Source organism: Monodelphis domestica, chromosome 2 (assembly GCF_027887165.1).
Source record: "Monodelphis domestica isolate mMonDom1 chromosome 2, mMonDom1.pri, whole genome shotgun sequence".
NCBI lineage: Eukaryota > Metazoa > Chordata > Mammalia > Didelphimorphia > Didelphidae > Monodelphis > Monodelphis domestica.
The window spans coordinates 54581217-54608855 of NC_077228.1; the positions used below are offsets into that span (position 1 = coordinate 54581217).

Sequence of the window (27639 nt, forward strand, 5' to 3'; positions counted from 1 at the left end):
AGGATTCCATCCCCCCCCCACTTTTCATCTATCTATCCATCTATTGCTCTCCTTCCATCATTTATTTGGTTTTTTTTTTTTAAGCCTTAACTTTCCATCTTCGAATCAATACCATGTATTGCTTCCAAGGCAGAAGATCAATAAGATAATAACTCCTAGTTGGCCCCTTTCCCCACAAACTGTCAGTCTTGTTTCCTTTCCACAGTAGGCAATAGGGGTTAAGTGACTTCCCCATGGTCATAGGACCAGAATGTAGGTGAGGTCAAATTTGAATCCAGGTCCTTCTGTATTTAGGCCCTGACACCCAATCCATTAAGTCACTACCTACCCCCCTTATCATTTATTTCTATTTACCTATATGCATTTCTCCATTTATCCATCCATCTTTTGCTTTCTTTACCATCACACCACTACCACCATCATCATTATCCCTCTTTCCCTGCTCCCCTTCCTTCTTTCTCTTTCTCCTTTCCTTCCTTCTTTCCTCCCTACCTCTTCCTCTCTTCATCCCTACCTAATGTTTTTATCTGTCTGCCTATCTGCTCATTCACCTTTCACTCTTCCTCCCTCCATCATTATCAGCAGCAGCAGTAAAAGCATTTGTCCTTCTTTCTCTTCTCTTTCCCAATGCCTGTCTCTCATTCTCTCCCTCCCTCTCTTTCTATTTTCCTGTGTATTTATCTATCTTTTACTCTCCCTCTTTTCATCATTATTACCATCATCTCTCCCTCCTTCCTCCTCCTCTTCTCTGTCTCACTCAGTCTGTCTCTGTCTTACTCTCTCTCTCTCTCTGTCTCTCCCTTTCCAGCATTGTCTCTGTCACTGTGTCTCTGTCTGTCTGTCTGTCTCTTGTTTCTTTTTCCACAGTGAAGGAGGGGCCTGGGTAAATGAAAGAGAAGACATTTTTGTCCACTTAAAATATAGAGGAGGGTGCTGGGGCAGCTTCTATTGTGAAATGCTGTTTATGCTCTCAGATGATGTCACTGGAGCATTTGGTTTCCTGCCCTGTTTAACGTGTCTGTGATGGACCCCTCTGTGGGTGACCCAGGCAGATACACCCTCTGGATGAGCCATGCTGCAATGGTGAGGGCCCTGAACCCCTGGGGTGCTCATTCAAAGAAATCCCTCTGGCCTAAGACCCTGCCTGAGCATCCTCCTGCCAGCCTCTCACTTTGCCATCTAATTGAGGATGCCACAATTATTTTTCATTGCACAAGACTTTGCTCTAGAGCAAAAGACAAAGAATTCTTTTGGACACAAGACTGATTGAATGAATGAATGAATGAATGAATGACTCTCCCTAGGCCCTTCTGTGCATCCCTTCTGAAAACTGTTTGCACTCAGGGTTTTGCATGTCAGCTTCCTCTTAAGACTGTGAGCTCTAGAGGGCAGGGTTTGTCTTCTCCCATTTTATGTTTCCAAACCTCAGTGCCCAGCAGGACAAATACTAGGTGTTTAATGAATACTTATTGCTGTGCGAGTGACTGACCAAACTCCTGGGCTGGGCAGCCAGAATCCCCCAAACTTCACCAGGAGGCACACCAGGGACTCCCCCTACCAAGATGGGAGCTTTCCACCGCTGCAGAACGTTTTTCCCGGGTACACCAAGGTACACTTCGCAGTGAGGTTGCCAAGAGGAAACCGGTTTTTTTTTTTTTCCCTCAAAGTGAATGTTGTTAATGAAACAGAAGGAGGCATCTGGCTTGGGTTACCAAGGAAATAGGTCCTCAATTTTTTTTTTATTGTAAAAATTAAATTAAAAAAATCAATTTTAAAGTTTCGCTAAGAAAGGCTCATCTTCATCTCTCCAAACATTTCATTAACATTCTACTCATGTTTCCTAAATGGCAGATCTCACTTCCCGTTCTTTTTCACCCCACCTTTGCCTTTTTCCTTCCCCCTCACTGATTCTCTCCTCTACACCTGAATCCTCAGTTCCCCATCTTCTTTTGCTCCCCCTCCTTATTCTTCCTTTCCGCCCTCCTCCCCATTCCTGCCTTCTCTTTCCTCCATCATTTCTCACTATCCTTCTTAGCTCGCCCTCCTCACCTTTCTCTTCTAATTCCCACCTGAATTCCTACCCCTTCTGCCTTCCCCTGTCCTCAATTCCCCCCGCCCCTTTTCCTTTACCATCCCCAATTTCATCCCTTCTCTCCTCAGCCTCCCTTTCCTCTGGGTCTTTCCCTCCCCGTCCCCAATTTCTTCCTCTTCTGTCTTCCCTCCATCCTCCCTTCCCCGTTCTTCTTTACCACCATCTTCTCCTCCCCCTCCTCTCCTGTCTCTCCTCCTCCCCGCCTCTTCCCAAGGTTGTTACCCAGAACCCTTACAGTTACCCTGACCCTAAATTCTAGGGTCCGAAGACTAAATGGGGCAAGGCTGAAATCTCCGGGCTAAAACCAATCTCAGGAAAAGCGGTCAATTTCTCCGCCTCCTTTCCTGACACATTCCCTCCTTGGGACCTTCTCCGTCTGACTCACGCCGCATCCCCACTCCAGAGAACAAAGGAGAACTTTCCCGAACCCCTAAAAAACAGGTCCTGCTACCCTGACATCAGAGGCGACTCACCAGCAGCACCCGCCTCCGCCCGCTTCTCCCAGGACACCCCCCCCCCCCCCACTCCCACCAGGAGCCAGAACCCTGGAGAACTTGCTAGAGGAGTCGAGGTCCCGGTCTGATTGGTCGGATGCAGGCGGAGGGGGTGGCTTATTTAAATAACGGGCCTCGCTCTGGGCTCTTCGGGAAGGCGCCAGAAGGTTCCTGGCAGGAGGAGGCGGGTCTGGGCAGCTGCATAAAAGGCGTGCCTTGAGCCGGGGCTGGCATATCCCAGCTGAGCATACACTGAGAATACGAGCGAGCTGCGAGCTAAGGTCACCGCAGAACCAGCCACCAGCCCATAGCCACGAGCCGAGATCAGAGCGAGATCCAGGACTCCAGAGGGCACAGCAGCACCGCCAGCACCGCCAGCACCGCCAGCACCGCCAGCACCTCCGTGTCTCCCGGCACCTGCAGCCCCCGCTTCTGTCCAGCCTCAGGAGAGAGAAGACAAGAGGTCCTCCAGAAGTCATGTCCGCCCCCAAGGGACCCGCCATCGGCATCGACCTGGGCACCACCTACTCCTGCGTGGGCGTGTTCCAGCACGGCAAGGTGGAGATCATCGCCAACGACCAGGGCAACCGCACCACGCCCAGCTACGTGGCCTTCACGGACACCGAGAGGCTGGTCGGGGATGCGGCCAAGAACCAGGTGGCCATGAACCCCCAGAACACCGTGTTCGATGCCAAGCGGCTGATCGGCCGCAAGTTCTCGGACGGCGTGGTCCAGGCAGATATGAAGCACTGGCCGTTCCAGGTGGTCAGCGAGGCCGGGAAGCCCCAGGTGCGAGTGTCCTACAAGGGGGAGAGCAAGGCCTTCTACCCGGAGGAGATCTCGTCCATGGTGCTGAGCAAGATGAAGGAGACGGCCGAGGCGTACCTGGGCCAGCCGGTCAGCAGCGCTGTCATCACGGTGCCCGCCTACTTCAACGACGCCCAGAGGCAGGCCACCAAGGATGCCGGGGCCATAGCCGGCCTCCACGTGCTGCGGATCATCAACGAGCCCACGGCGGCAGCCATCGCCTACGGGCTGGACAGGGCCGGCTCGTCGCGGGAGAGGAACGTGCTCATCTTCGATCTGGGCGGCGGCACCTTCGACGTGTCCATCCTCACCATCGACGGGGGCGTTTTTGAGGTGAAGGCCACGGCCGGGGACACCCACCTGGGCGGGGAGGACTTTGACAACCGCCTGGTGAACCACTTCGTGGAGGAGTTTAAGCGCAAGTTCAGGAAGGACATAAGCCAGAACAAGCGCGCCCTCAGGAGGCTCCGCACTGCCTGCGAACGGGCCAAGCGCACCCTGTCGTCCAGCAGCCAAGCCAGCCTGGAGATCGATTCCCTGTACGAGGGCACCGACTTCTACACCAGCATCACCCGCGCTCGCTTCGAGGAGCTCTGCTCAGACCTGTTCCGCGGAACCCTGGAGCCGGTGCAGAAAGCCCTGGGCGACGCCAAGATGGACAAGAGCCAGATCCACGACGTGGTGCTGGTGGGGGGCTCCACGCGGATCCCTAAAGTCCAGAAGCTGCTGCAGGACTTCTTCGATGGCAAGGAGCTGAACAAGAGCATCAACCCGGACGAAGCCGTGGCCTACGGGGCGGCGGTGCAGGCGGCCGTGCTGACGGGAGACAGCTCGCACAAGGTGCAGGATCTCCTGCTCCTCGACGTGACCCCGCTGTCCCTGGGTCTGGAGACAGCCGGCGGGGTGATGACGCCGCTCATCCAGAGGAACTCCACCATCCCCACCAGGCAGACCCAGACCTTCACCACCTATTCGGACAACCAGCCCGGGGTCCTGATCCAGGTCTACGAAGGGGAGAGGGCCATGACCCGCGACAATAACTTGCTGGGCACGTTTGAGCTGGGGGGCATCCCTCCTGCGCCCCGCGGCGTCCCCCGAGTGGAGGTGGCCTTCGACATCGATGCCAACGGCATCCTGAACGTCTCGGCCACCGACAAGAGCACCGGCAAGGCCAACCGCATCACCATCACCAATGACAAGGGCCGGCTGAGCAAGGAGCAGGTGCAGAGGATGCTGCAGGAGGCCGAGAAGTACAAGGCTGAGGACGAGGCTCAGCGGGACAGGGTGGCTGCCAAGAACGCCCTGGAGGCTTATGCCTTCCAGGTGAAGAGCTCCGTGCAGGAGGAGTCTCTCCAGGACAAGATCAAGGAGGAAGACAGAAGGAGGGTGCTGGACAAGTGCCAGGAAGTCCTCTCCTGGCTGGACGCCAACCAGCTGGCAGGCAAGGACGAGTATGAGCACCGCAGGAAGGAGCTCGAGCGCCTGTGTCACCCAATCATGGCCCAGCTCTACCAGGCACCGCCTTCACAGGGAGGGAGCAGCTGTGGGGCCCAGGCCCGGCATGCCAGCTCCACCTCTGGGCCCACCATTGAAGAGGTGGATTAAGGCACCTTGGCTGGCCAGCAAGCCCAAATGCTGCTCATGCCCCCCCAGACTCTGCTCTTTCCCCAACTCCTGTCACTGGGCAGCTCTCTTCCTACCAGCCCCCTCCCTGGGGTCAGCCACCCTTTGGCTTTGCCAGAGAACTCCACTCCTCTCTTCTCTTCTCTTCTCTTCTCTTCTCTTCTCTTCTCTTCTCTTCTCTTCTCTTCTCTTCTCTTCTCTTCTCTTCGGGACAAGCGGAAGACTGCTGTCTCTTCAGCTCCTTGTCCTATGACTGTGACCTGTATCTGCTTTCTTCTTTGCCTCTTGGAATTGTTTTTTATCAAAGACATTTGTATTATTTATTCAGAAAATGACAATAAACGATGAAAAGTAATTATCGGTTGCTCTCTGCTTCCAACTGTCAGTACAGTTGTCAGTACAGCAAGGGTAGAAGCACATCACAGTTTAAAAGCCATCCTTTAAAAATCAGTTGTTCCCTATGACTTCTGGTGTTACATCATCTTCCTTTCCAAAGGTGCCTGTCTCTTCCCTAGTGAGCTCTCACTTTAAAGGGTGTTTCACAAGGAGAAGTTGGGACAGTTTAGCCAAACCAGGGAAGACTTCACCTCATTCATGAACTGTTTCACATCTAAGGTTCCCCAAACTCTGAAATGAAGGGAGGGCTCAGTAGAGCCCTTCAGGAGTCACAACTCATCCACTTATGAGTGAACATCTGCACATGTGGTTTCCTTCCTGGACCAAAGAGAAGGGACCTTGGGGGAGGCAGGGCAGTGTCCTGGGGTTGGGATGAGAAGATCAAGTCACATCCCCTTCTTTGCAAGTGCAAGATGGTGGACCCTAGTCATTTCCACCCTGCTTCATCTGGAATTGCTCCTTCCCAGCCCTGGCCTGGTTTATCTTCCTCTGGGCTTACAACCCTGTTCAGACCCAGACTATAAGCAGTCTGAAAGGTAGAGAAGAACCCTCCCTCCCAACACACACAGATTCTATAGGTGACATCTGTTGTTTCTCCTCTGTACCCAGAGTTCTTCCTTTCATCTCTTAGTTCCTATGCTCAGGAATCCATTCTATGAAAACAAACAAAAAAAGTAGGGAGTAAAAGCAACTAAAATTAATGCCCCCTCCTGCAATATAATGATAAAACCCAGTACAAAGATTTAGAATTGGGAGGCAGGCAGGAGTTAGTGGAGAGTGCACCAGACCTGGAGATGGGAAGTCCTGGGTTCACACCCAGCCTCTGACACTTCCCACCTGTGGGACTCTGGGCAAGTCCCTGAATCCTGACTGCCTGGCCCTACCATTGACACTAAGACCAAAGTTAGGGGTTAAAAAAGAAGAGGAAGAAGATTTAGAATTGGAAGACATCTTATATACTATATAGTTTAACCCTTTCATTTTAGAAATGAAGAGCAAACTAGGCCCAGGATCACATAGTTACTAAATTATAGCATAGTGAATGTGTGCCACAGGTCAGTTAAAGTCACAGGGTTCAGACATAATTTCTTCCTATTTCAAATATCACTTGGGTTGTATGGCTATGTACTGGGCAGAGGAGGGAGAAATCGTGAGGGTTTGCTTCATAAATCTTGAGAAATCAGTTCATCCTCACTAGAAAAAAAAAATTGTTCCAGCAGGTCTAAAATTCTTGGGGCAGAGTGCATCAGTCAATCCCCCCATCCCACTTCAAGTGTGGATGTAGGCTAGCCCAGCTTCCTCACCCAATGGAGGATTCCTCCCTGGAATCAGTGCTGGGCCCCTCCTGGCTGATCAGACTGTCACCTCTGTAGTGGCAGGAGGAGGAGGAGGAGGACAATGGCCTCAGGAATTGTGCTTTATCACTGCCTTCATCAGGGCCTTATAACTTTCAAAGCTGGATTTATTCATGATGTTTTGGTAAACAGATTGTTCCTGGTTCTGCTTACTTCAATCATCATCACTTCATAGTGGTCTTCCCAGCTTGGAAACTTGGTATATTCTGTTTCATTCATATGCCATCACTCATCAGTAGATAAGCAGGTTCTTGTTTTCCAGTTTTTTGCTACTATTAAAAAGATCCCGTAAATATTTTATCCTTCTGTGTCCTTTCTTTCATCTTTTTGGGTTATAGCCTGAAATCAGACATTATTCAAAGACTGCTGATAATGGGATGAGCAGAATTCGTAAACTATACTTTTTACAAAATTGGACACATGATTTTCTCATGTCTCCTCTATTTGCCTGAATGAAAAGAAATATCTGCAATTTAGAATAGTCTAGTTTAGTATCAAATAAGCTTTAAATCAGATTTCTAGAAATATTTGTATCTACCTTACCCCCTGCCCTTATCCTAAGGATATGAGAGGTGAAGTTGTGCCGATTTGTCATACCTGTGAAAAGTGAATCAAACTTTCTTTGTCTATCAATCAGCAACCTTTTAATTAACCAATCAAAAACCTTAAATGCTCCTACTTTACACTCAGTAAGAGAGTTTGCAAGTCACTTACTAAAGTAGGTGACAACTCCACAGCCACTGCCCTGCCCCTGGGCAGTGCTAGGCAAATTAAAATACTGTAATTGGCTTGATTAAAAGAAGGGACTGCAAGGGATGTGGAAAAAGAACTATAAAAAGTCCTGAACTTCCTGTCCAGGGGCCTTTTGACCTTGGCTCTTGGTCTGCTTCTTGGAGGACTGCTCCTGGATCTTCTCCTTTGGCCTTTGGTGTTGAAGGACTTTGCCTTAGGTAGATGAATAGCTGGCCTTCCTTTCCTGGCTTCCGGAGAGATTGGTTCCACAGAGGCCTTTCTTTCCTGGAGGAGGCTTCATTGATAGAACCCCTCCTGAAGATTCCTGGCTGAGGATTACTGGAAAATCCACATGGGGACACCAGATGTGGTGAAGCCCTTCTAGGCCTCAGCCCCACACTGGAGCAACACTTAGGATGATAAGCTAGATAATTCTCTACCTTCTTATATTTTCCCGCTTTCACTCTTTCTATCTCTTTGTAAATAAAGCTACTAATAGTTATTTTGACTTTAGTTATAATATCTTTAAATCAGCAACCACAATATTACTATAGAATTCTCATATTAGCATAAAACCTAAATTTTAAATTCTTACTCCTGACAGGTGTGAATGTTAAAAACTGTAAATGCCAAAACTGTTAAGGTTTTGGCCAAATTGTAAAGATAATTTTAGTGTTTTGACTTCAAATCTAAAATAAGTGGTCGCCATGGGAAATTCCCAAATATGAAAATACCCAAGTCAGCTGGGATTTATGGAGATTTTTAATTAATATAAATGAAGTAACTAAGGGAAGGAGAGAGAAAAAGAGAGAGAGAAAGAGAGAGAAAGAATAGCCAAGCAGTAGAAAAGGGCCTAGGCCAAAGGCCTGAGCCTAAGGGAGAGCAAATCAGTCTTTATCACTCACCACAAGATTGTCTCCAAGTTGGGTTCAATTGTGAACTCCATTCAAAATGTATTCACTTCAACTTCGAACTCCAACTAACTCCAAACTAAATTTAATTGCCCGAACTGACCTCTCCTTTTAAAGAAATTTTCTCTTATATCACCTCCCCTAAATTTTCACATCTACCAATTACGGTAGACACTTTTTCCCAGGACTGCCCATTTTAGTTCTCATCTTCTTTGTTCTCACCTTCTCTGGTTAGATTAAATCCTCTGAGTACTTAATACCTCTTTTATTAAGCTTGCCTCTTGTAAGTTGTTTGACCTTTTAGTGATTAATTTAACCTTTATAGGTACTTAACACCTTTTTGACTTGGATCTAAAAATAGACCACCTACCTTAAGGTTCTAGCTTTACTACAAGGTATGAGTTAGGGACTTTTCATTGTTCAATCAGGAGTTTGTAACTTTATCTTCCCCTAAGGCACTGTCTGAGTAGGGTGGAGTAATTTTAAAAGTTCTCAATACATTCCTGATTAAGTATCTTCATTGTTAAAAATGGAGAATAGCTTAATCAAATCTTTTAAAATAGAGTCTGAGTAGTTTTAAGATTCACAGAGGTGAGTGTAACAATATTTCTGTGCTCTGCACAAACCTGATTAAAATATAATTAGAAATATGTAACAACATAAATAAAAATATAATAAAGTTGGCATTTCTTTGAAAACTAAATTAATATATAGCCTGCAGGAATCCTTATGAAGAGATTTGTATCTCTCCTTTCTATTTGAGTTTGGTGTAGTTGATACAGAGCCAGGAAGACTGGAGTCTAAGAGCTCTCTCTGACACAGACCAGCTATTCCGCTCTACACAAATCATTTAACATCCTAGTGCTCCTTGCAGCTAACTCTCTGTAAATTGCCAAGAAGGTGATGAAAGAATGAAGGAAGCATTTGTTTAGCACCTACTGTGTGCTAAACACACAGAGAAAAAGAAGTAAGACATTGCCTCCTTTCAAGGAGCTCATGTTAGAATCACTCAATCAACACATAGGGATAGTTTCAACTATAAGTCAGAGGAAAAGGGCCTACAGCCCTTAGAGAACAGCAGAAAAGTTGTCATCAGTGACTCTTTAATGTCATTTCCATTGAGAAAGTCATTTATGAGCTATTTGAGAGGGCCAGAATTTTAGTGGCAAGAACATTCCTGTCTAAGTCTGTAGTAGACTGAAGCAGTTGAGAGAAAGGCCACCAGGCTGCTTCTCCTTCCCTAGGGTCTCTTCTCAAACTTAGATTTCTTTTATTCATATTTTGCTTTATTTCTGCTTATTTCTCTATGCACCCACTCATAGTGGTCTTCTTGATTTCCTCCAAAATTATCTTGGCCTCTCTCTCTCTCTCTCTCTCTCTCTCTCTCTCTCTCTCTCTCTCTCTCTCTCTCTCTCTCTCTCTCTCTCTCTCTCTCTCTCTCTCCCTCTCCCTCTCTCTCTCTGGCTAAAACTTCATCTTCTGTGGGAAGCCTTTACTGGTCTCAGTGCTGGTGCCCTCCCTCCATCATTACTGGGTATTTAACTCCCTTGTCTGTCTTTTCTTTTCTTTTAAATACTTTGGTAAGGCCTAGGTAATTCAGGTTTGGTGACTTGCCCCAGAATCACATAGCTAGCAAGCGTCTGAAGCCACATTTGAACTAAGGACCTACTGCCTCCAAGTCTAGCTCTCTGTCTTCTAAGCCAACTAGCTACACTCTTCTTGTAGATATTTTCACTTATATACTTGTGTTTTATAATTTTTTATATGTGCTTGTGGCCATCCCTATCAGAATGTAAGCTCACTTTCAGTGAGGATTGTCTCATTCTTTCTACTTACATCTTTAGAACCCAGTTCTACACATAGCAGTACACCTAAAAAATGCCTGTGGTTTGGAAAAAATCCAGCCTAACTCAACCCAACCAATTATCCAGATCAGAAGCACAATTCAAAAATTATTAGAGTAGGTCCTCCTCATCATGACTGGTATAAAATGTGTCTTTCTGCCAGTCTGCTGCAGAAAAGTGAAAGGGAATTTTTATTCTCTTTACCACAAGCACTGTCCTGTGGGCAGTGTCAGGCAAATTGGGAGGCTGTGATTGGTTCCTGTGAAGTGGAGAGAGACAGGAAGTGAGAAGAAACTTCATTTAAAAAATCAGCTCAAGGACTCTTGAGGAGGCATTTTTTTTTTTAGGAAGAATTCAACTGAATGAGTCTGGCTGAAGGAAGAGGCTTAGCTGGTGGGACCCTAGTTGAAGAGACTACTTGACTTCCATGTGGAAATAGGAACTTCTTCGGATAGGAGCTCTAGGATGTACAGACTAGGAAATATTTTCTACTCCCTCATAGATTTCCCTCCTTGTACTATATTTACATTAAATTAAATTATTAAGAGCTACTAACAACATTTTGACTTAAGTTAATTTTATGTGCCCCAACCACAATTCTTTATTTAACCATTATTATTTTTCTCAAACCAAATTTTTAACCTTTACATGTTAAATTTGTCTTTTAACTTATGCTTCAGAGAAAACAATAAGGCCTCCTAAGGACATTCAGGGCCACCCCAAGTATGCCCTAACCATCCAATTCATTACCACTGAAGTCAACAAATATTCATTTAATTTCTACACAAATCATCAGCACTTCTGATAATAATAATAATAATAAAACCACTGGAAGAAATTTTTAAGAAGTCAAATTTCTTTTCAAATGACTATAAAATAGACAAAGTACAGTGGTCTACCTTCCACAATACTCACAAGAAATAAAACTACAAACTGTTTTCAGAAAAATAGACTTAAGTCATTGGGAAAATGTTAATTATTCATTGGTAGAATGAGCCAATTTAATAACAATGACAATAATATCTAAATCAATTTACTTATTTGATGTGAAACCAATCAAACTACCAAAGGATTACTCTATAGCACTAAAATAAAATGACATTCATATCAAGAGGGGGAAATATATATTCAAAGTTGAGAAAAAATTAAAAGAAATATTTAAATGAAATTATTTTCAGTTAAGAGGTCTAGTAATGCCTGGGGTACAGATTAGGTTCACAGTATAACTGAAGGAATTGTACCTAGCAGCCTATACATATTGTATAAACCCAAAGACCTCAGCTACTTGAGTAGGAACTCACTATTTGGCAAAAGCTGTTGGAAACATTAGACAGAAATATGGAAGATATTAGGTTTAAAACTATATTTCACACCTTATATAAAGGTCTTCCCATCTTTAGATCTGTCTCTCAATTCACAAAAGATTAGCTCCAAGTGGGTCTTTGACAGACATAAAATTAGAGAACATAGCAGGAAATACCTATCAGACTAATGGGTAGGAGAAAAGCTCACCATCAAAGAACAGAGAACAGATATCTCAGAAGATAAAATGGATCACTTTGATTAGATAAAATTTAAGATTTTTGCACAAAACAATGGAATAAAATTAAGATTAAGGGGAAACAATTACTTGGGAGAAAAATCTTTGCAACAAGTTTTACTAATAAAGGCCTCATTTCCAAGATATATAAGGAATTAATTCAGATGTATGAGAAAAAGAGTCAATCTCTGATTGAGAAATGGTCTAAGGATATGAACAGGCATTAGTTCTCCGAGGAAGAAATACCAACCATATGAAAAATGTTCCAAGTCACTACTATTTAGAGAAATGTATATTAAAGCAATTCTGAGGAGATTGCACCTCATGAAAAGCGGCAAAGACGATTCCAAAATGAGAAATATTGGGTGGGCTATGGGAAAACAGGGGCATTGCTGCACTGCTGCTGGATACATACAACCATTCTAGATAGCAAATTTGGAATTAAATAGAAAAGAAAAAAAATGCCTGTCCTTTGACCCAGCTATTCCATTGCTAGGCCTTGACTCAAAAAGAGATGTCACAATTATTTTTCATTGCACTGGATTTAAAGCTGTAGAGCAAATGCCAAAACATCCTTTTTGACAGAAGGTATGAATAAAGGAACGAACGAACGAACGAATGAATGAATGAATTAAAGAATGAATGAATGGCTCTCCCCACCCCCTCCGGGGCATCCCTTCTGAATCGTGTTTGCACTCTAGTGTTTTGCTCGTTACCTTCTTCATTAGACTGAGCTTCTTGGGGGCAGGGCTTGTCTTCTCCTATTTCTTTGTCCCAGCACACAGCATGGCACTCAGTAGGTGTTTAGTAACCTGCGCAGCGAGAATTCCCCTCCAGAGACTACCTCCTGCCAAGCCAGGCGTTCCCAATTGGTGGGGTAGGTTTTCCCCAAATTCCCCTCGGTCCTTGCACCACTTCGCTATGAATGAGGAAAACGCTTTCTAAATAGAACGTCGTTATAGAAAGGGAAAGCGGCGTCCGGTTTGCACTTACCCAAGGAACGTGATGTTCGCGGAGCCTGCGGGTGATTTCTCCGGGGATTTCACTAAATCGTGAGAAATAAAAAACACATTTGTCAGAAGTGGGATTCGAACCCACGCCTCCAGGGGAGACTGCGACCTGAACGCAGCGCCTTAGACCGCTCGGCCATCCTGACTACGAGAACCTTAAGTCTTTCTTCTTCTACCGGAGACGATTGCAAACTGCAGTTGTTGCTGAAGATTCGCAGTACCGTAAATACCTGCTGTGAAACTCTTTTAACAATCTGCCTGTATTCAAAACGAAGGAAGGAGCCCCTTTGTTTGCGGGGCCTCTTGGGCTCTTTCTATCATTTATGGTAAGGGATCCACTATTGCAGAAAAGAGGCTCGCGGTCCAGAGCCCAGCGACCCCTGGAGGCCCGGCAGGCTCCAGTGCTCTGCTACTTCTCGGGTCTAAGGCCCCGGGCTCTCTGTACCCACGTGATCCTTTCCTAACGCCCTTCCGCCCCTCTCCAACCCCAACTCCCCCTTCCTGTACTGTCAGTCTGTGACTCAGGAATTTGCTTTTGCACATATTTCTCCTTTTTCCGCAAAAGCCTTCCCCTGGGTTAACCAGTCCCGTCAGTCTAGGGGCAGCTCAAACCCTGGTTTTTCCATGGTGCCTTCGAGGATTCTTCCAAAAGAAAGAGCTCTCTTTCTTTTTTGGGTAACCATAGAAAGGAGATTAGTGGATCCAGGCCACCCCAGAGAAGAATCTTTTTCACTGGAAAATGTCCCCAATCCCGTTTCTTATCAATCTCTGTGGTGCCGGAATGTTTCCTCTCCCTCTTCCTCCTTTCCAATCCGTTACCAAGTTTGGTCAATTCCACTTCCAGCACGCCTGACCTTTCCTCTCCCTCCCATCTTCCATCCCTTTTCTCTCCAATCTGATCAGCCTGCAGCTCCGCAAACCGTCTCAAGTCGAGGATTGACCTTGTGGGTCACGGCCTGGCTCCAGAAGCTTCAGGGGCTCCCTCTTGCCTCTGGGATAAAATGTAAACCCTGCCTAGTCTTCCCGGTGGGAAACGAATCTCTCTCCCTCTCCGTTCCAACTCACTTGCCTTTCACCCAACTCTCCCATCAACCTCTCTCTTGCCCATATAGAAAGCAAAATGATCCCTTCTCCTCTCCGCCTTCTGCTAGCATCTGACGGGAAGGCTGTCCTCCTCTTCTCTAAGTGCCCCCTCCCTGCTCTGATGGCCCTACCTTCTGACTCTTGGAGTAGAGTGCTCCTGGGGAGCCAGCTACGGGGTAGAAAGGAAGTCCCAGGAGGGCAGGGCCTGTTCCGTTACTGTCACTGCAATCCTAGCGCCGAGAACGGGACCTGCAGGGCGCATGGTGGGCGCTTAGGCATCTGAGTTTGTTGTCCATTTGGGGGACCAGCTAGGTGGCTAGTAAAAAGGTGAGGGAGGAAGACGGGCGAGGAATACAAGATCCTCCCTCCTGCCCCTGGAAAAGGGATGAGATTCTGTGGCCTCTTAGTTTGAAAATGACAAGACATTCAAAAGAAATCTCGAAACCCCAGCCAGGTCTGCGCCGATCACATCTAGACTTATTACCAACATTCCCGTCAGTTGCGTTGGTGGTATAGTGGTGAGCATAGCTGCCTTCCAAGCAGTTGACCCGGGTTCGATTCCCGGCCAACGCAATCTGCGTTTTGCATAGTTTTTAAAACGTTTAATTTTTTACATCCAAAATAGAAGTGATTTAAAATACTTTTATCTCATCTTAATGAAAGAAGAGAGGGAGAAGGAGTAAAGGACAGAGAAGGGGGATGTCGGGGATAGGGAGAGGAAGGGAAAAGAGGAGAGAAGGAGAAGGAGGGGGAGAAGAAAGGAGACCGAAAGGAGAGCATCCACAGCCTCCTTCGATTCAGTGCTGTGCCTTCTTTTCCAGCTCTGAAAGTTGTGTTATTGAACCAATTGCCTTTCTTTAGACCGCCCCTTCCAGCCCCTTCCAGCCTCTCCCCGTTTTCCTTCCCAGGGGAATGTGAGGGTCACCAGGTAGTAGGCAGAAGCTCCACTGTTTATGGTTCTACGCCTGGTCTTCCTAGCTAAAAACGTGGTCCTGATTTTTCTATCGATGTTAGAAAAATAAATATCAACCCTAAACTAAATTCAGAAACACACATAAAACCACAAAGTCCTTGTCAATTGTACAATTCTCTACAGGTAAGAAACTGCTTTCGTGTCTTCCTCGTTAGTATAGTGGTGAGTATCCCCGCCTGTCACGCGGGAGACCGGGGTTCGATTCCCCGACGGGGAGGCTGGAGGACTTTTTTTTTTTTTTAAAGAGATTTTTTTCATTATGCTGGGCTTGGCTGTCTCCCAACCTGTTAAGAAAAGTGTTTCTACTTATAAACGTACAAATTGCCACGCATAGTTAACCTGGAAATGTCCTTATAAGGTTAAGAAATGAGAAGGAGCAGAGACCCCTTTTGCACTGCAGGTGGTTAAACTTTCCAAAGAATCAAGGCACTGGAAAGACCCCTGATTGATCAAGCCACTTTATCCCAGGAATCCTAGAGGCCCTTTTACAGCTGAGAACAGCATCCCGTCTCACGTTCCCGCGGAAAATGTGGCTTGGTGTGCAGCTAACCTTGGGGCATCAAGACCCTAACCGAGCACCATTTTCTTCTCAGGCTGTAATAAAGAGATGGAGAAGAAATCTCTTTATCCCCTGGCCCCATTTCCAAGGTGGTACACTTCTTTTCTTAAAACAATACAAAACAAACATTTATTCATTTTTAAAACTTTTACAGTGGCTCCTGATTGCCCATTTGAGTAAATAGAAAATCCTCTGGCATTCAAAGCCCTTCATGACCTGCCCTCTACATCTTTCCAGTCTTCTTAACACCCTTCCTTCAATGTACTGAAATCCAGGGATCCCTGGCCTCCTGGCTGTTCCAGTCACTCAGTCATTCACTCTCTTGTCTGTCTCCATCTGTCCCTCTGTCCCTCTGTTCCTCTGTCTGTCTCTCTCTCTGTCTCTGTCTGTCTGTCTCTGTCTCTGTCTCTCTCTCCATCCATCCATCCCCCCCTCCATCTATCTATCCATCTATCTGTAATTTTTCTATCCATCATCTGTAGATCTGTCTATCTGTCTATCTATCTACCTCCCTACCTGTCTGCCTATCCATCTATCTACGAGTTTAATAAGTGGGTTTTTAAAAAATGCATTTTCATTGACTATACTCCTAACTTGGAATTCTTTCCCTCCTCATCTGCACCTCCTTTACCCTTGCTAAAATCTAGTCAAATTCCACCTACTGCCAGGAATCTTTCTTGGTCCCCCTTAATGTTAGTGTCTTCCTTCTGCAATGATCTCCAATTTATCCTGCACATGTTTTGTTTATACAAAATTGTTTGCATATTGTGTCCCCTATTAGATTGTAAGCTCCTTGACAGGAGACAGGGTTAGTTTTTGTGTTTGTCTTCTATGTCTCTAATGCACCAGTTTGACCTTGATTAGTTAATTTCTCTCAATTAATTTCACCAAGACTCAATTTTCTCATTTGTAAAATGGAATAGCTTCTGGCTCTAACTCTGTGATATCTGACAAATTCCAGCCTCTGCTTGTCTACCTCTAGTAAAGGCAAGTCTAGTACCTCCAGGATGCCAAAAGGCTAGCTGAAAACTGACTACTCAACACATTCCACTGCAATGGGATGGGTTTGGCATGCTGTTTGCAGTGCCCGGGTGTATTTTCAACAGACTAGAATTGGTTCCAATCTGTTTTGACACACAGAAGATATTTTGTCTGGGTCTGAACATATCTGTTGATTTTTTCTATTTGACACTCAAAACCTTCTTTTTGACTTTGAGGAGCACCCAGATGTAACCCAGATAAGGGTAGTATTTGTCATTTAGTTTCCAAGTTAAAGCCCTTCCACAGGCAGCAACAGTATTTTTCTTTATTGTTCTTGTGAAATGTATGTTTCACACCTTCACTCTTCCCTATCACCTCTGTGTGGGTTCTATGAATCCAAGTGGAATAGACTCATAAGTGATGATGCCATGCTCACTGATTTGGGGGATGAGGAAGATTTCTTTCTTTGACCTCTATCTTCTTTTCCCAGGGGCATCAGTTTATGCACAACACTGAAGTTATGTCTTTTCATTAAAGCATTCAATTGGCTTATGACTGTCTTCTCCAAAGTTATACCAGAAAGTAGATCTATCCCCTTTTTGGGGGGACGGTTTTTTTGGGGACAGTTTAGCTGTTGAAGGGGGTAAAAATAATTTTACAAATGAAACATTGAAAAAAAACAATTCAAGAAGGAACACAACTTAGATTTTTTTTTTTTTCAAATGCTTGAGGAGAGACACAAACTATTCTGAAAAAACTGAAAAGGGAACAGTGTTACTCAGAGGCTAAAGCTTTGACTGAAGATAGCAGTGGCTACAAGGAACTTTTTTTCCAATTAGCTCGCCCACAAAAACTTTTCACAGTTTTGAAGCCTCTAAATGAGGAATCATATATCAGATACCTGTTGGAGAATTATTGATGTCGTGCCTGAAAGAAAGATAAATATTTTTGATTTTCACACCATAAGTAGAGATGGGTCACTAAATCCAAAGAGGCCCTGATCTGAAGCATTAAGAGGTGTGGAAGAGAGAAGATAAGAAGTGGAGACCAAGCTGGAGACAGAATACTTAAGGCAATGGGATTATTGAATACAAATCACAAAAGTTGAAGACAGCTGATGGGCAGGCTTCACAGCTGATTCTGAGAGCTGTTTTTTGGAAGAAATAGTGTTGCTTTTAGGAAGTTCATTAGAAGACAGCAGAATATTTTTCAGTCTTAAGAACTGTCTGAATTTATTATACTTTAGTTCCATCTACAGCTTGAGAAAGTAAAAATCCCTCTAGGTGTCTGTATTGCTTTTTAATTTCCCTTACAGATTAAAAGAAAAGAAAGGAAAAATATGAAAAGAGGGTGTATAGCTTTTCTTTTTCTGGTAGCTATGATAATATATTGTTTTTAAAAGAGTGTAACACTTTCTCAGTACCCTGCCAAAAGTGGCTAGGTGCTAAAAGAATGTTGACACTGTTTCAATAGCCCAAGAATTGCAGCAAAGTGGCTTTGTGGTGACCAGAGAAGTAGTTTTGCCCAGCAGAAGACAAATGGTGTAGTCAGTTTCCTAAAAATATCAAGGACATCAAGGTCTACAATTAGCTCACCTTTGAATTCCAGGTGGTTAAGGCCTACCAGGTTTATATGTGTGTACCTACTTTCTTCTCTATTCTTCATAGATATTGTGTATATTAGTTGGGAGGGTATCACCCAGGTTTGTGGATGGACAATTGTATTTTAAGAGTTTTCCCTTTTTTAGTGTTCTTCCTTTTACTTTATTGTTTAATAAATGTTTCATGTTTGAGTATTCAATTATAACTAATTCATATAAACGTGAACCACATTGATAGAGGCTTAGGAGCTATTGTTATGAGATATAGGCATATATACCTCCCACCAGGATTGCCCCTAACACTCAAATAGAATGATATCCAATTCCCTCATCATGCTGAAGGCTTTCCTCTGGACATTTCATTTTCTTTCTAAAATATAGCCCCTAAAACTACACATATGGTAATAATATGGCTGAGCAGAACATAGTACAGAAGTACTTTTACCTCTCCAGTCCTTTATACTAGGCAACTTTTAATGCAATCAAAGATCTATCTAACCTTTTTGTACTGTTAAATTAACCTATTGACCACCCAAACTTCCAGGTCATTTTTTGCCTCCTCCATTAAAACTTTTCCTATATAAGCACAATGAAGTAGAACAAATGCTTAATCATATCTGGAAAATGTATAACTTATTCTACTTCTATAGTTGACTATCTCTCTACAGAGATATAGGACCCATATTTCATACTCAGTCTTATGATGTCATGCTAGAATACTTTATTGGTCAAAGGTATGAAGTCTTTTAATGTCATTTTTCTTCATATTTTGTGATAATTGTGTAAATGATTCATCTGGATCAACTCACTTTAATTTGAATCTATTCACATCTTTATATACCTAATTTCTTTGAAAGCGAAATATTTCCATACCATAATCACTGTGAATGTAATTTCTTTTTCCCCCCTTTCTTTATTTGACATCTTTGGATATATACTCAGTGGAGGGATTATTAGTCAAATGACAGGTACAATTTCTATATTGTTTTTAAGAATAATTCCAAATTATTTTCCAAAATGGGTGGATAAATTCAAGCTCAATGAACCAAAAGTTCATTATTGAGCTTGTCTTTCCTTAGATTCTATAAAACCTATCACATTTGTCTTTTGTCATCTTTGGCAGTTTAAAGGGCATTGATGCCTTTATTTGCATTTCTCTTAGTACTGATTTGGAGCATTATTTCAAATGTTGTTGATGGCTTCTTTTTTTTTTATTTTGAAATCTGTTCATATCTTTTGGCCACTTATCTATTGGGAAATTACTCTTGTTCTAAATGTTTATATCAATCCTCTATATAGCTTGGCTATCAGATAAGCTATATGAAATACATATAATATACAAAGATAAGCTCCAAATAGATACATGATTTGGACATAAAAGATCACATCATAAGCAAATAAGAGGAGCAAGGAAAAAATAACTTTTAGATCTGTTGCCTAAGAGAGGTTTCATAATTATGAACAAGCAATAGGAAGAATCACAGAAAAGAAAATGGATAATTCTGATTATCTAAAATTGAATTTTTTTGTGTAAACAAATCTAATGCAGTAAAAGAAGGGGAATGGGGTGGAATAGAATGGGGACCAGCTACTCTGGCATACTGGATAGAGTTCCAGCCCAAAATCTGGCCTCAGATACTTCTAGCTGTTCAACTTTGGGCAAGTCATTTAACCCTGTTTTACATAGCCCTTGCTCTTCTTTCCTAAAGTTCTCAGTAGTGCAAAAAAGAAGGGCAAAAAGAAGCAAAATGGGTACTTGGGAGGAAAATTTGCAGTAAATTTCTGTGATGAAGATCTATCCAACATATATCAGTAGTAGTTTAAATGTATGACTAAGCCATTCCCTAATGACCAAAGGACATGAATAGATAATTTTCAAAAAATGGAATTCAAACTATCAATAACTATTTGGAAAAAATGCTCAAGTCACTCACAATTAGGTAAATGCAGATTTAAGCAAATCAGGTTCCATTGCACACTTTCCAAAATGGCAAACACGACAAAGGAGGAAAACGCTGGAGGAACTTCTGAGTGAAAAGATAACTGTATATTTGCTGCTTTTATATAATTTATTGTGAAATCCAGCCATCTCATATAAACTTTTAGTTTATATCTGTAATTGGGATGCTGAAAAGGTTAATTCCGGTCCTTAATCAACTGTGATAAAATAAGAAAGAAGTTAACTGAACAGCTCCAGTTAACCCTGAAATGTTAAGTATCCAGCTTGATTGAATCCTGATTCCTGATAAAGATAAAAATCATATAGAGTTGGTATTTGCTTTTGTGTCAATAACAGAATGCTTGGATATATCTTTAAATCTCTTTTAGAGTCACTGATACTAAGATCAAAAAGCCTTTTCCTAGAGTCTTTGACTGAAAGTATTAGTTATAAGATCAATAAAATGCATGGACTTGGTACTCGAATTTAGCAAATATTAGCTAACATGCTTTGAACATTTGATTCTGTTAATCAAATGATCTATGTGAAGTGTAAAAAAAAAGCCTATAAGAATAACTGTGAACATACAAAATATGTCTTTGCCATAGGCTGGATATGGAGACACCCTCATCTCTGGGCTGGACTCAATCCACTGAGCCACCTAAAGGGCCCAGGTAGTTGAATATCTTGAATTGCTAAACCCTTTTTTCATTCCTATACACTTCCTTCCCTTATTTCCCTTGAGATAGAGAACTTTGCATTTTTTAGGATTCCTTCATGAGAACACGGGTCCAGTGAGAATTAATCACTCAATTTAGGTGAGAGTGATTGTTCAGATTCAGGGTCAAGTCTAGTTCCAAGAAAGAAGCAAAGTGGGCGGAAGAAAGAGAAAACAGAACCATCTTGGCCCGTACGGGGATCGAACCCGCGACCTTGGCGTTATTAGCACCACGCTCTAACCAACTGAGCTAACCGGCCATGCTGCACAGCTCTCTTTTGAAGAAAAAAATAAAAGTATCTAAAATAAACATTGTAAGGCATTTACAACTCCTCCCTTCAACGTACACATTCCTCACACACACATATTTCCTCAAGGTACAAATACCGCCCCTTCCCGCGCTTAGTCTCGCTGACCTGGCCCTTAGCCTAGTAGTCCCCAGCACTGCGATTCTTTCTTTTAACAAGCAGCTTCCGTTTCAAATGTGCTCTTCCGTTTTCCAGGTGACCATAAGCTCTTTGAAGTAAGGCAACTATGTATGCCCAGAGTAAAGGAGTCAAGCTGGAAGAGTCCAGATTTCTCTCTTTCCCTGGGTCCAGCACAGAGGACCCAACAGCTGCAAAGCTCCTTAGGGCACCTCCAGAAATGCTTAGAATCGTAGAAAACTTTATTTAGGGACCCATCCCAGTCTAAGCCCCCCCCATTTTGCAAATAAAGTTTAGAGATGAAGTCTTCTGGGCACGCTCATACAGCTTTGAATCGTCTGGGCATGGAGGCGGACTCTTTCAGAATGAAAATGTCTGAGTTTTTGGCTCCGGGTGGAACAAAGCAATCGCTCCCTCTACTAGGTCCAAGTGGTGGATTCTGGGTGGAGAGTGGCCAGCAGGTAGCGCTGCCGCCTAGCAAACAGTCAGGATCTAGTTGCATGTTCCTTAGGATTCAAGTCCGTAGTGGGGGTAAGGACGGAGGGAGCAGGAATGCTAAAAAGCCTATCGAGGAGCCACAGCAATCCCTAATGCAAGTCAGGACGTGGAAAACTGAATGCGACAGGCCAGCATATCAGTCTTTGCAAGTCTATCCTCCAACGTCGCCTCAGTCTTAAAGAACCCGGTCTGATTTTGAAACCAGGAACTGACATTATTTTGGAGAGATGAAGCAGGATCTCCATGAACTACCTCCTCATTATTTTAGACCTGGAAGGGACTTTGAAGACTATTTTACAGGTCTCTGGGGGTCCAGAGATTTTGAGTAACTCCTTCCCTCTTTTCCTTCCCATCTCAAATCACACAACTAGAATTGGATGACTGGAGCTTTTGACTTTGATCTAGCGAGTTTTCCCCCATCATACCATGCAGTATCTAAAACAGAAGTTAAGTGGGGGAGAAAGCACTAGGGTTTTTGGAGGCCCCAGGAAGGTCTTGGAAAATTATGGAAGAAGATTAGAGGGGAGGGAGGAGGTTGAGGATCTGGGAGTCTGGTTCTTTTCCGTTCCTAAAGCAGGTCTTGCCTTGAGCCTCTAGGTCTGAAGAATCACAGTCAGGAAATCTGTGATTTTGTAATGAAACTCAGAGAGAAGGGTATAATAATTACAATGAGCAATGAAAAAGATAATATTTACAAAGTGCTTTGCAAACCTTAAAGTGGTATATAAATGCTACTTAAACGTTAATACCAATATAATAGTTATTAAAATTAACTTCAATATTCATTAGATTCATATTATTAGTAGGAATTATTATCTTTCCCCCCACTAAGGTAGGAGTTATCACTCTGGGGTCCATTAAATTATTTTTGTCAAGAATTTAAGCTTAATTAATTAAAATATTTTTTCCATGGTTACACGGATCATGTTCTTTCCCTCCCCTCCTCCCACCCCTCTGCTGTAGCAATTCCACTGAGTTTTACATGTGTCATTGATCAAGACCTATTTCCATATTATTAAGATTTGCAGTAGGGTGATTATTTAGAGTCTACATCTCCAATCACATCCCCATTGAACCATGTGAACAAGGAAATATTTTTCTTCTGTGTTTCTACTCCCACAGTTCTTTCTCATAAGTCCCTCCGAATTGTCCTGGATCATTGTATTGCTGCTAGTAGAGAAGTCCATTACATTTGATTGTGCCACGGTGTATTAGTCTCTGTGTACAATGTTTTCCTGGTTCTGCTCCTTTCACTCTGCATCAATTCCTGGAGGTCATTCCAGTTCACATGGAATTCCTCCAGTTCATTATTCCTTTGAGCACAATAGTATTCCAGCACCAATATATACCACAATTTGTTCAGCCATTCCCCAATCGAAGGGCATCCCCTCATTTTCCAATTTTTTGCCACCACAAAGAGTGCAGATAGAAATATTTTTGTGCCAGTCTTTTTCCTTATTATCTCTTTGGGTATAAACACAGCAGTGGTATGGTTGGATCAAGGGGCAGACAGTCTTTTAACAACCTTTGGGCATAGTTCCAAATTGCCAACCAGAATGGTTGGATCAATTCACAACACCACCAGCAATGCATTAGTGTCCCAATTTTGCCACATCCCCTCCAACATTTATTACTTTCCTTTGCTGTCATATTAGCCAGTCTGCTAGGTGTGAGGTAGTACCTCAGAGTTGTTTTGATTTGCATTTCTCTGATTATGAGAGATTTAGAACACTTTTTCATGTGTTTATTGATAGTTTTGATTTCTTTATCTGAAAAATTGCCCATTTATATCCCTTGCCTATCTATCAATTGGGGGAATGGCTTGATTTTTTTTGTACAATTGATTTAGCTCCTTATAAATTTGAATAATTAGACCTTTGTCAGAGGTTTTTGTAATAAGGATTTTTTTCCCAATTTTTGCTTCCCCATGAAATTATTTTTAAAAATATATTGACTTCAAGGAAATGTGTTGTTTCAATAAATAAATTTTCTTTATAATCCTGTGTATTTTATCTTATACATTTTTTAAAAATCATTTTTCTCAAGAACAGTACATAGGTTTCACCAGACTGTTTTAGGGGTACAGGACACAAAAATGGTCCAGAACATCTGAACCCAGCTCTGGGCTTCAGGTAATTGTGGAAGATCCTGACTTCTAAAAAAGGATATATATATATATTATATAAGTATGTATTATAATATAATATAAATACATATATAGCCTTCCCCAAAGTAATTTACAGGGTCCCTTCTAGAAAGATACTCAATGCACAAAATTGAGTAGGTACAGGACAGCAACTTATTCACGCTATCACAAATAAAATGCTTAAAACACAAAGATTCCCACAATATCCTTGAATGATGCCTTGAAAGATAGCCTTGTGCTATGTGCTTTGTATGTGGAGGGATGGTACTTGTGATTGTCTGAGAAAATGCTGAGGCTTTTATACTAGCCAAAGGGCCACAGAGAGGAAACCTCTAGAGAGATGGTTAAGAGAGAGAGACAGAGCTTCAGACTGGTCCTATCTCATTCCTTGACCTCCAAAGCTTGTAATTCTAGAGGCTGCTAAGAGTAGAACTCCCCAGTGAAATTATTCTCTTTCCTGGTTTGAGCTGAGATCTTATCTCTCCCAACTGGAGTTCATTTGTTTTTATTTATTCCTTGGTATATTTTAATCTTTAGAACTCTAATTTCTGTTTGCTGTTTTGCTTAGATAAATTGGTTTATTATTACTCTTAGTAATTGTCTTTTGGGTAACTTTTTTTTTTCAGGGTTGAGAAAGGACAAAATTGATTAGGTGTAAGTGCAGACCAATCAGGGAAGTGGCTTTTGTTCTGAACCTTTCATATTTCCCTAACCTAGAGATATTTGAGCTATGGCAGAGAGAAATAAGTCTAGTTTAAAACTCTTCTTGGAGACTGGAGACATCCATCACCCATTATCAGTTGTCCTGGATCTTGCTTGCTCCCCTCTCCCAGGTAGGGTAGGTATGGCCCTTTTCCAACATTTTTATTGGTGGACAGACTATCTATCCATGCTACTCATAAGCCCTATCTGTTTATTTAGACAACCTCCTTATATACACTCATAAGCATGCTCTGAAAAACCATTGAGACGTGAAATAGTAACCCATAGCTTATGTAGCACTCCTTTTACCCATCATTCAGTCAAGTGTATGTAAGCTTGGAATGAGTCTGCTTACAGTCATGCATGATGGGAGGGTTTTTCTCCTTCCTCTGACTTCATGAATAGAGCCAAAATTGTCTGACCACATCTAGTAAGCTATGATGGCTAAGGATTTTTTTTCTGTGTGGTGACAAAAAGTTTTAAAATTGACTCCCAAGCTGGAACTTTGAGGATAGACTAAAGGGGCAATCAGTACCCCTCACACTTCTTCCTCTTGCCATCCTTGAAGAATAAAGCTGGCTCTCTGAGTACTGAAGTGTCAGATAAGTGTGTGTGTGTCTACATGGCTACAAGCAGTGAATTCATGACATTTTAGGCAGCAGTGTTTCTGGGATAAGGCCATCTTCCATTTGTGTCTTCTTTCTCTTGGTCCAGGGCATTTAATAGATCTCTAAAGGCAATGGGTCTCTTCTCCTGCCCAGGCACCCCACTGTCAGAATATTAACTACCAGAGCATTTGCAGTGGCCATAACAGCAAGAGCAGACTGGTTGAAAGAAAGGAAGAATAAAAAAAAGCACCCACTTGGCATTGGTTAGACTATGCTCTCAGTGGAGGTGAAGTGTAAAACCCATCATTTTATCCTTGCAAAGAAACTTTTACAAAGATCCCAATAAGACTTGCATATTAACTACTCAGTTAATTGTAATCATTATGTGACTCTTTATTATTTAGCATTCCCTTTTCTGTAGGGGAATAAATCTGGCTGTTCCATGCTTGATTTTTGTTTGTGCTTTGGATTTATGTGGGTGTGTTCTTTTTTAGTGTTCTTTCTTTTCTGCTGCCCTGCTGGGGAGGACCTCTTAGACTAAAGCTGAAAATGGAATTGTTCCTCAGGAATCTGAGCAGGGGGCTAGAATTGAAGTAAGACAATCTAATTTTTCCTACAAAGACAGAAAACTCTAGAGCCTTGGTGGCACAACTATAGCACACATGCCAGAGGGAAGAGGGCACACAGGCTGTTGTCCTAGCGCAGAGGTAGCTAGAGTTTATTACTAGAAAGCCAAAAAGAAATGGGGCCTGGCTGCTCCTCTCCTCCTCTCCATACAAGCCTGAAGACATTTCTCACATCACTGCCCTAGAGCAATAAAATCAGGGCAAACTATGCTTATGGACAAAGGAGAGGGATTAACAGTGGTTATTAGTATTAACTTGGAAATAAATACAGAACTTCTAAGTAGTCAGAAAACCCACTTTTTAATCAAATAAAGGGATAGACTCATTAATCTGGGCACCACACAGAGTCATACATCAAATTCCATACGGAACCAAAGGTTCTGAGACTCTGGGAACCATATCCCTGAGAAGACACAGCTCTTAGTGCCAACTCCAAAGAGATACTGGCCCTGAGAATCTCTTTATACCTTTGGGAAGCCTACAAAGTCTAACTACAAACCTTCCAAAACTCAACAGTTATGGCATTAGAAAATGGCCAGCTGTAACAAATTAAAGATAAAGGTCAAACTCAGGAACTGGGCTTCCTGAGAGGAAGCTTTCTTTCAACCAATAGAGAAGCCTCTATAACAAAAAGGTGTTTAACATTTAAATCAAAATAGGTGTGCTTAGTACTGGGGTTTCTCAAAAGTAAGGGTAAACTGAGTCATCCAAAAATTCACATTGACATTAGCTTCTATGGCTGCAGCCTAATGTTGCCTGGCTAACTCTTATTCTATGCAAAGAATATGTAAAACCTGAAATGCTTGGTAGTGTAGGACTGCTGGATGAGCACTTCATCTTCCCCTCTGTCATATCTTTTGGCAAATCAGGGGATGCCTTGGTTTCTGCCTCACCTTCTACTCAGAAAGTTTTTTCAGGGGTCATCTGCTGTTGGACAATCAGCACCCACACTCAAGAGAAACCCCTGAAGAATCTCTGCATGCTCAAAAAATGGGAGAAGAGTGTGTGACAGGTGAAGGTATTTTCTCCCTTGAAGGTCTGCATTGTAATGGGCAGCTCTGCATGCTCAGTTACTTAGTACTTCTCCTCTGCTCCCTAACCTCTTGTCTTGGAAAATGTATAGTTAGAATTTTGAACCCTTGGACTTCATCCCCCAGAAGTCCTTCAGTATTTCCCAGAATTCCTCGCCTCTCTCCACTGGACTGAGTTGTATTTAAGTTTGCTGTAACTCCTCCCTCTGTCTCTTCTCTTGAGACCCCAGCTGAGTTAGGTGTAAGTTTTATTTTAGTTATTATTTATTATTATAATTATATTGCCATATAATTATATTTATACATAATATAGAATTATAATAATTTATAGTTATTTATAATAAAGCTTTAAAAATATAAGTTATTGAATATTAATTTTAAAACCCACAAAACCAAGGGACCAGTAAGGGATTTCTGCTTCATCACAAAGGCAAAGTCTAAGTCCTTCAATGCTGAGCCTCTCCAGAAAAGGCCAGGAACCAGTCAGGAAATATTTGCCCACGCTCTTTAGAACCCATCAGAAAGGGCATGTATGAGCATTCTGTAAGGACTGGCATGATTGCTGGCTAGTCTCTCCATTATACACACATAGGAAGTTAATAAATGGTGATGTTCACCATCAAGGGAACTTGGCTCGGCTCTATAAGTGTTCTGCAGGGAGGACTCCAATCCAAGCCCCTGCTGAACCACTTTAATATAGGCCTTTAGATTTTGCAAAGTGCATTAAATACATTATCTCCGTTCTTCCACACAACTTTCTGAAGCAAATGTTACTTCAGAAGGTCCATTTTGCAGAAGCAGAAACTAGGTCTCAAGAGGGCAAATGACTTGTTCATGGTCACATTGCTAAGTTTTTGAGAGAGGATTCAAACTCAGATCTCTCTCCAATGCTGGGACTCTCTCAGTCCTATGACTGAGAGACTATGATCAGGAATCTATAAGGTGA

General features: G+C 42.8%; 1 protein-coding gene and 4 non-coding genes across 5 annotated transcripts; 3 read left to right on the forward strand and 2 right to left on the reverse strand.

Annotated features, from left to right (window-relative positions):
* The first annotated feature begins 2770 nt into the window (after positions 1–2770).
* On the forward strand, positions 2771–5371 carry LOC100011711 (heat shock 70 kDa protein 6-like). The gene has a single exon (XM_001362913.4). The coding sequence runs from the start codon at positions 3064–3066 to the stop codon at positions 4996–4998; it is 1935 nt and encodes a 644-aa protein (XP_001362950.1). The 5' UTR covers positions 2771–3063; the 3' UTR covers positions 4999–5371.
* Positions 5372–12867: 7496 nt separating this feature from the next.
* On the reverse strand, positions 12868–12950 carry TRNAL-CAG (transfer RNA leucine (anticodon CAG)). Its single transcript has one exon. It is a non-coding gene; the product is annotated as a tRNA-Leu (tRNA).
* Positions 12951–14388: 1438 nt separating this feature from the next.
* Positions 14389–14460, forward strand: TRNAG-UCC (transfer RNA glycine (anticodon UCC)). The gene has a single exon. It is a non-coding gene; the product is annotated as a tRNA-Gly (tRNA).
* Positions 14461–15005: 545 nt separating this feature from the next.
* TRNAD-GUC (transfer RNA aspartic acid (anticodon GUC)) lies at positions 15006–15077 on the forward strand. The gene has a single exon. It is a non-coding gene; the product is annotated as a tRNA-Asp (tRNA).
* Positions 15078–20843: 5766 nt separating this feature from the next.
* On the reverse strand, positions 20844–20917 carry TRNAI-AAU (transfer RNA isoleucine (anticodon AAU)). The gene has a single exon. It is a non-coding gene; the product is annotated as a tRNA-Ile (tRNA).
* Positions 20918–27639: the final 6722 nt, after the last annotated feature.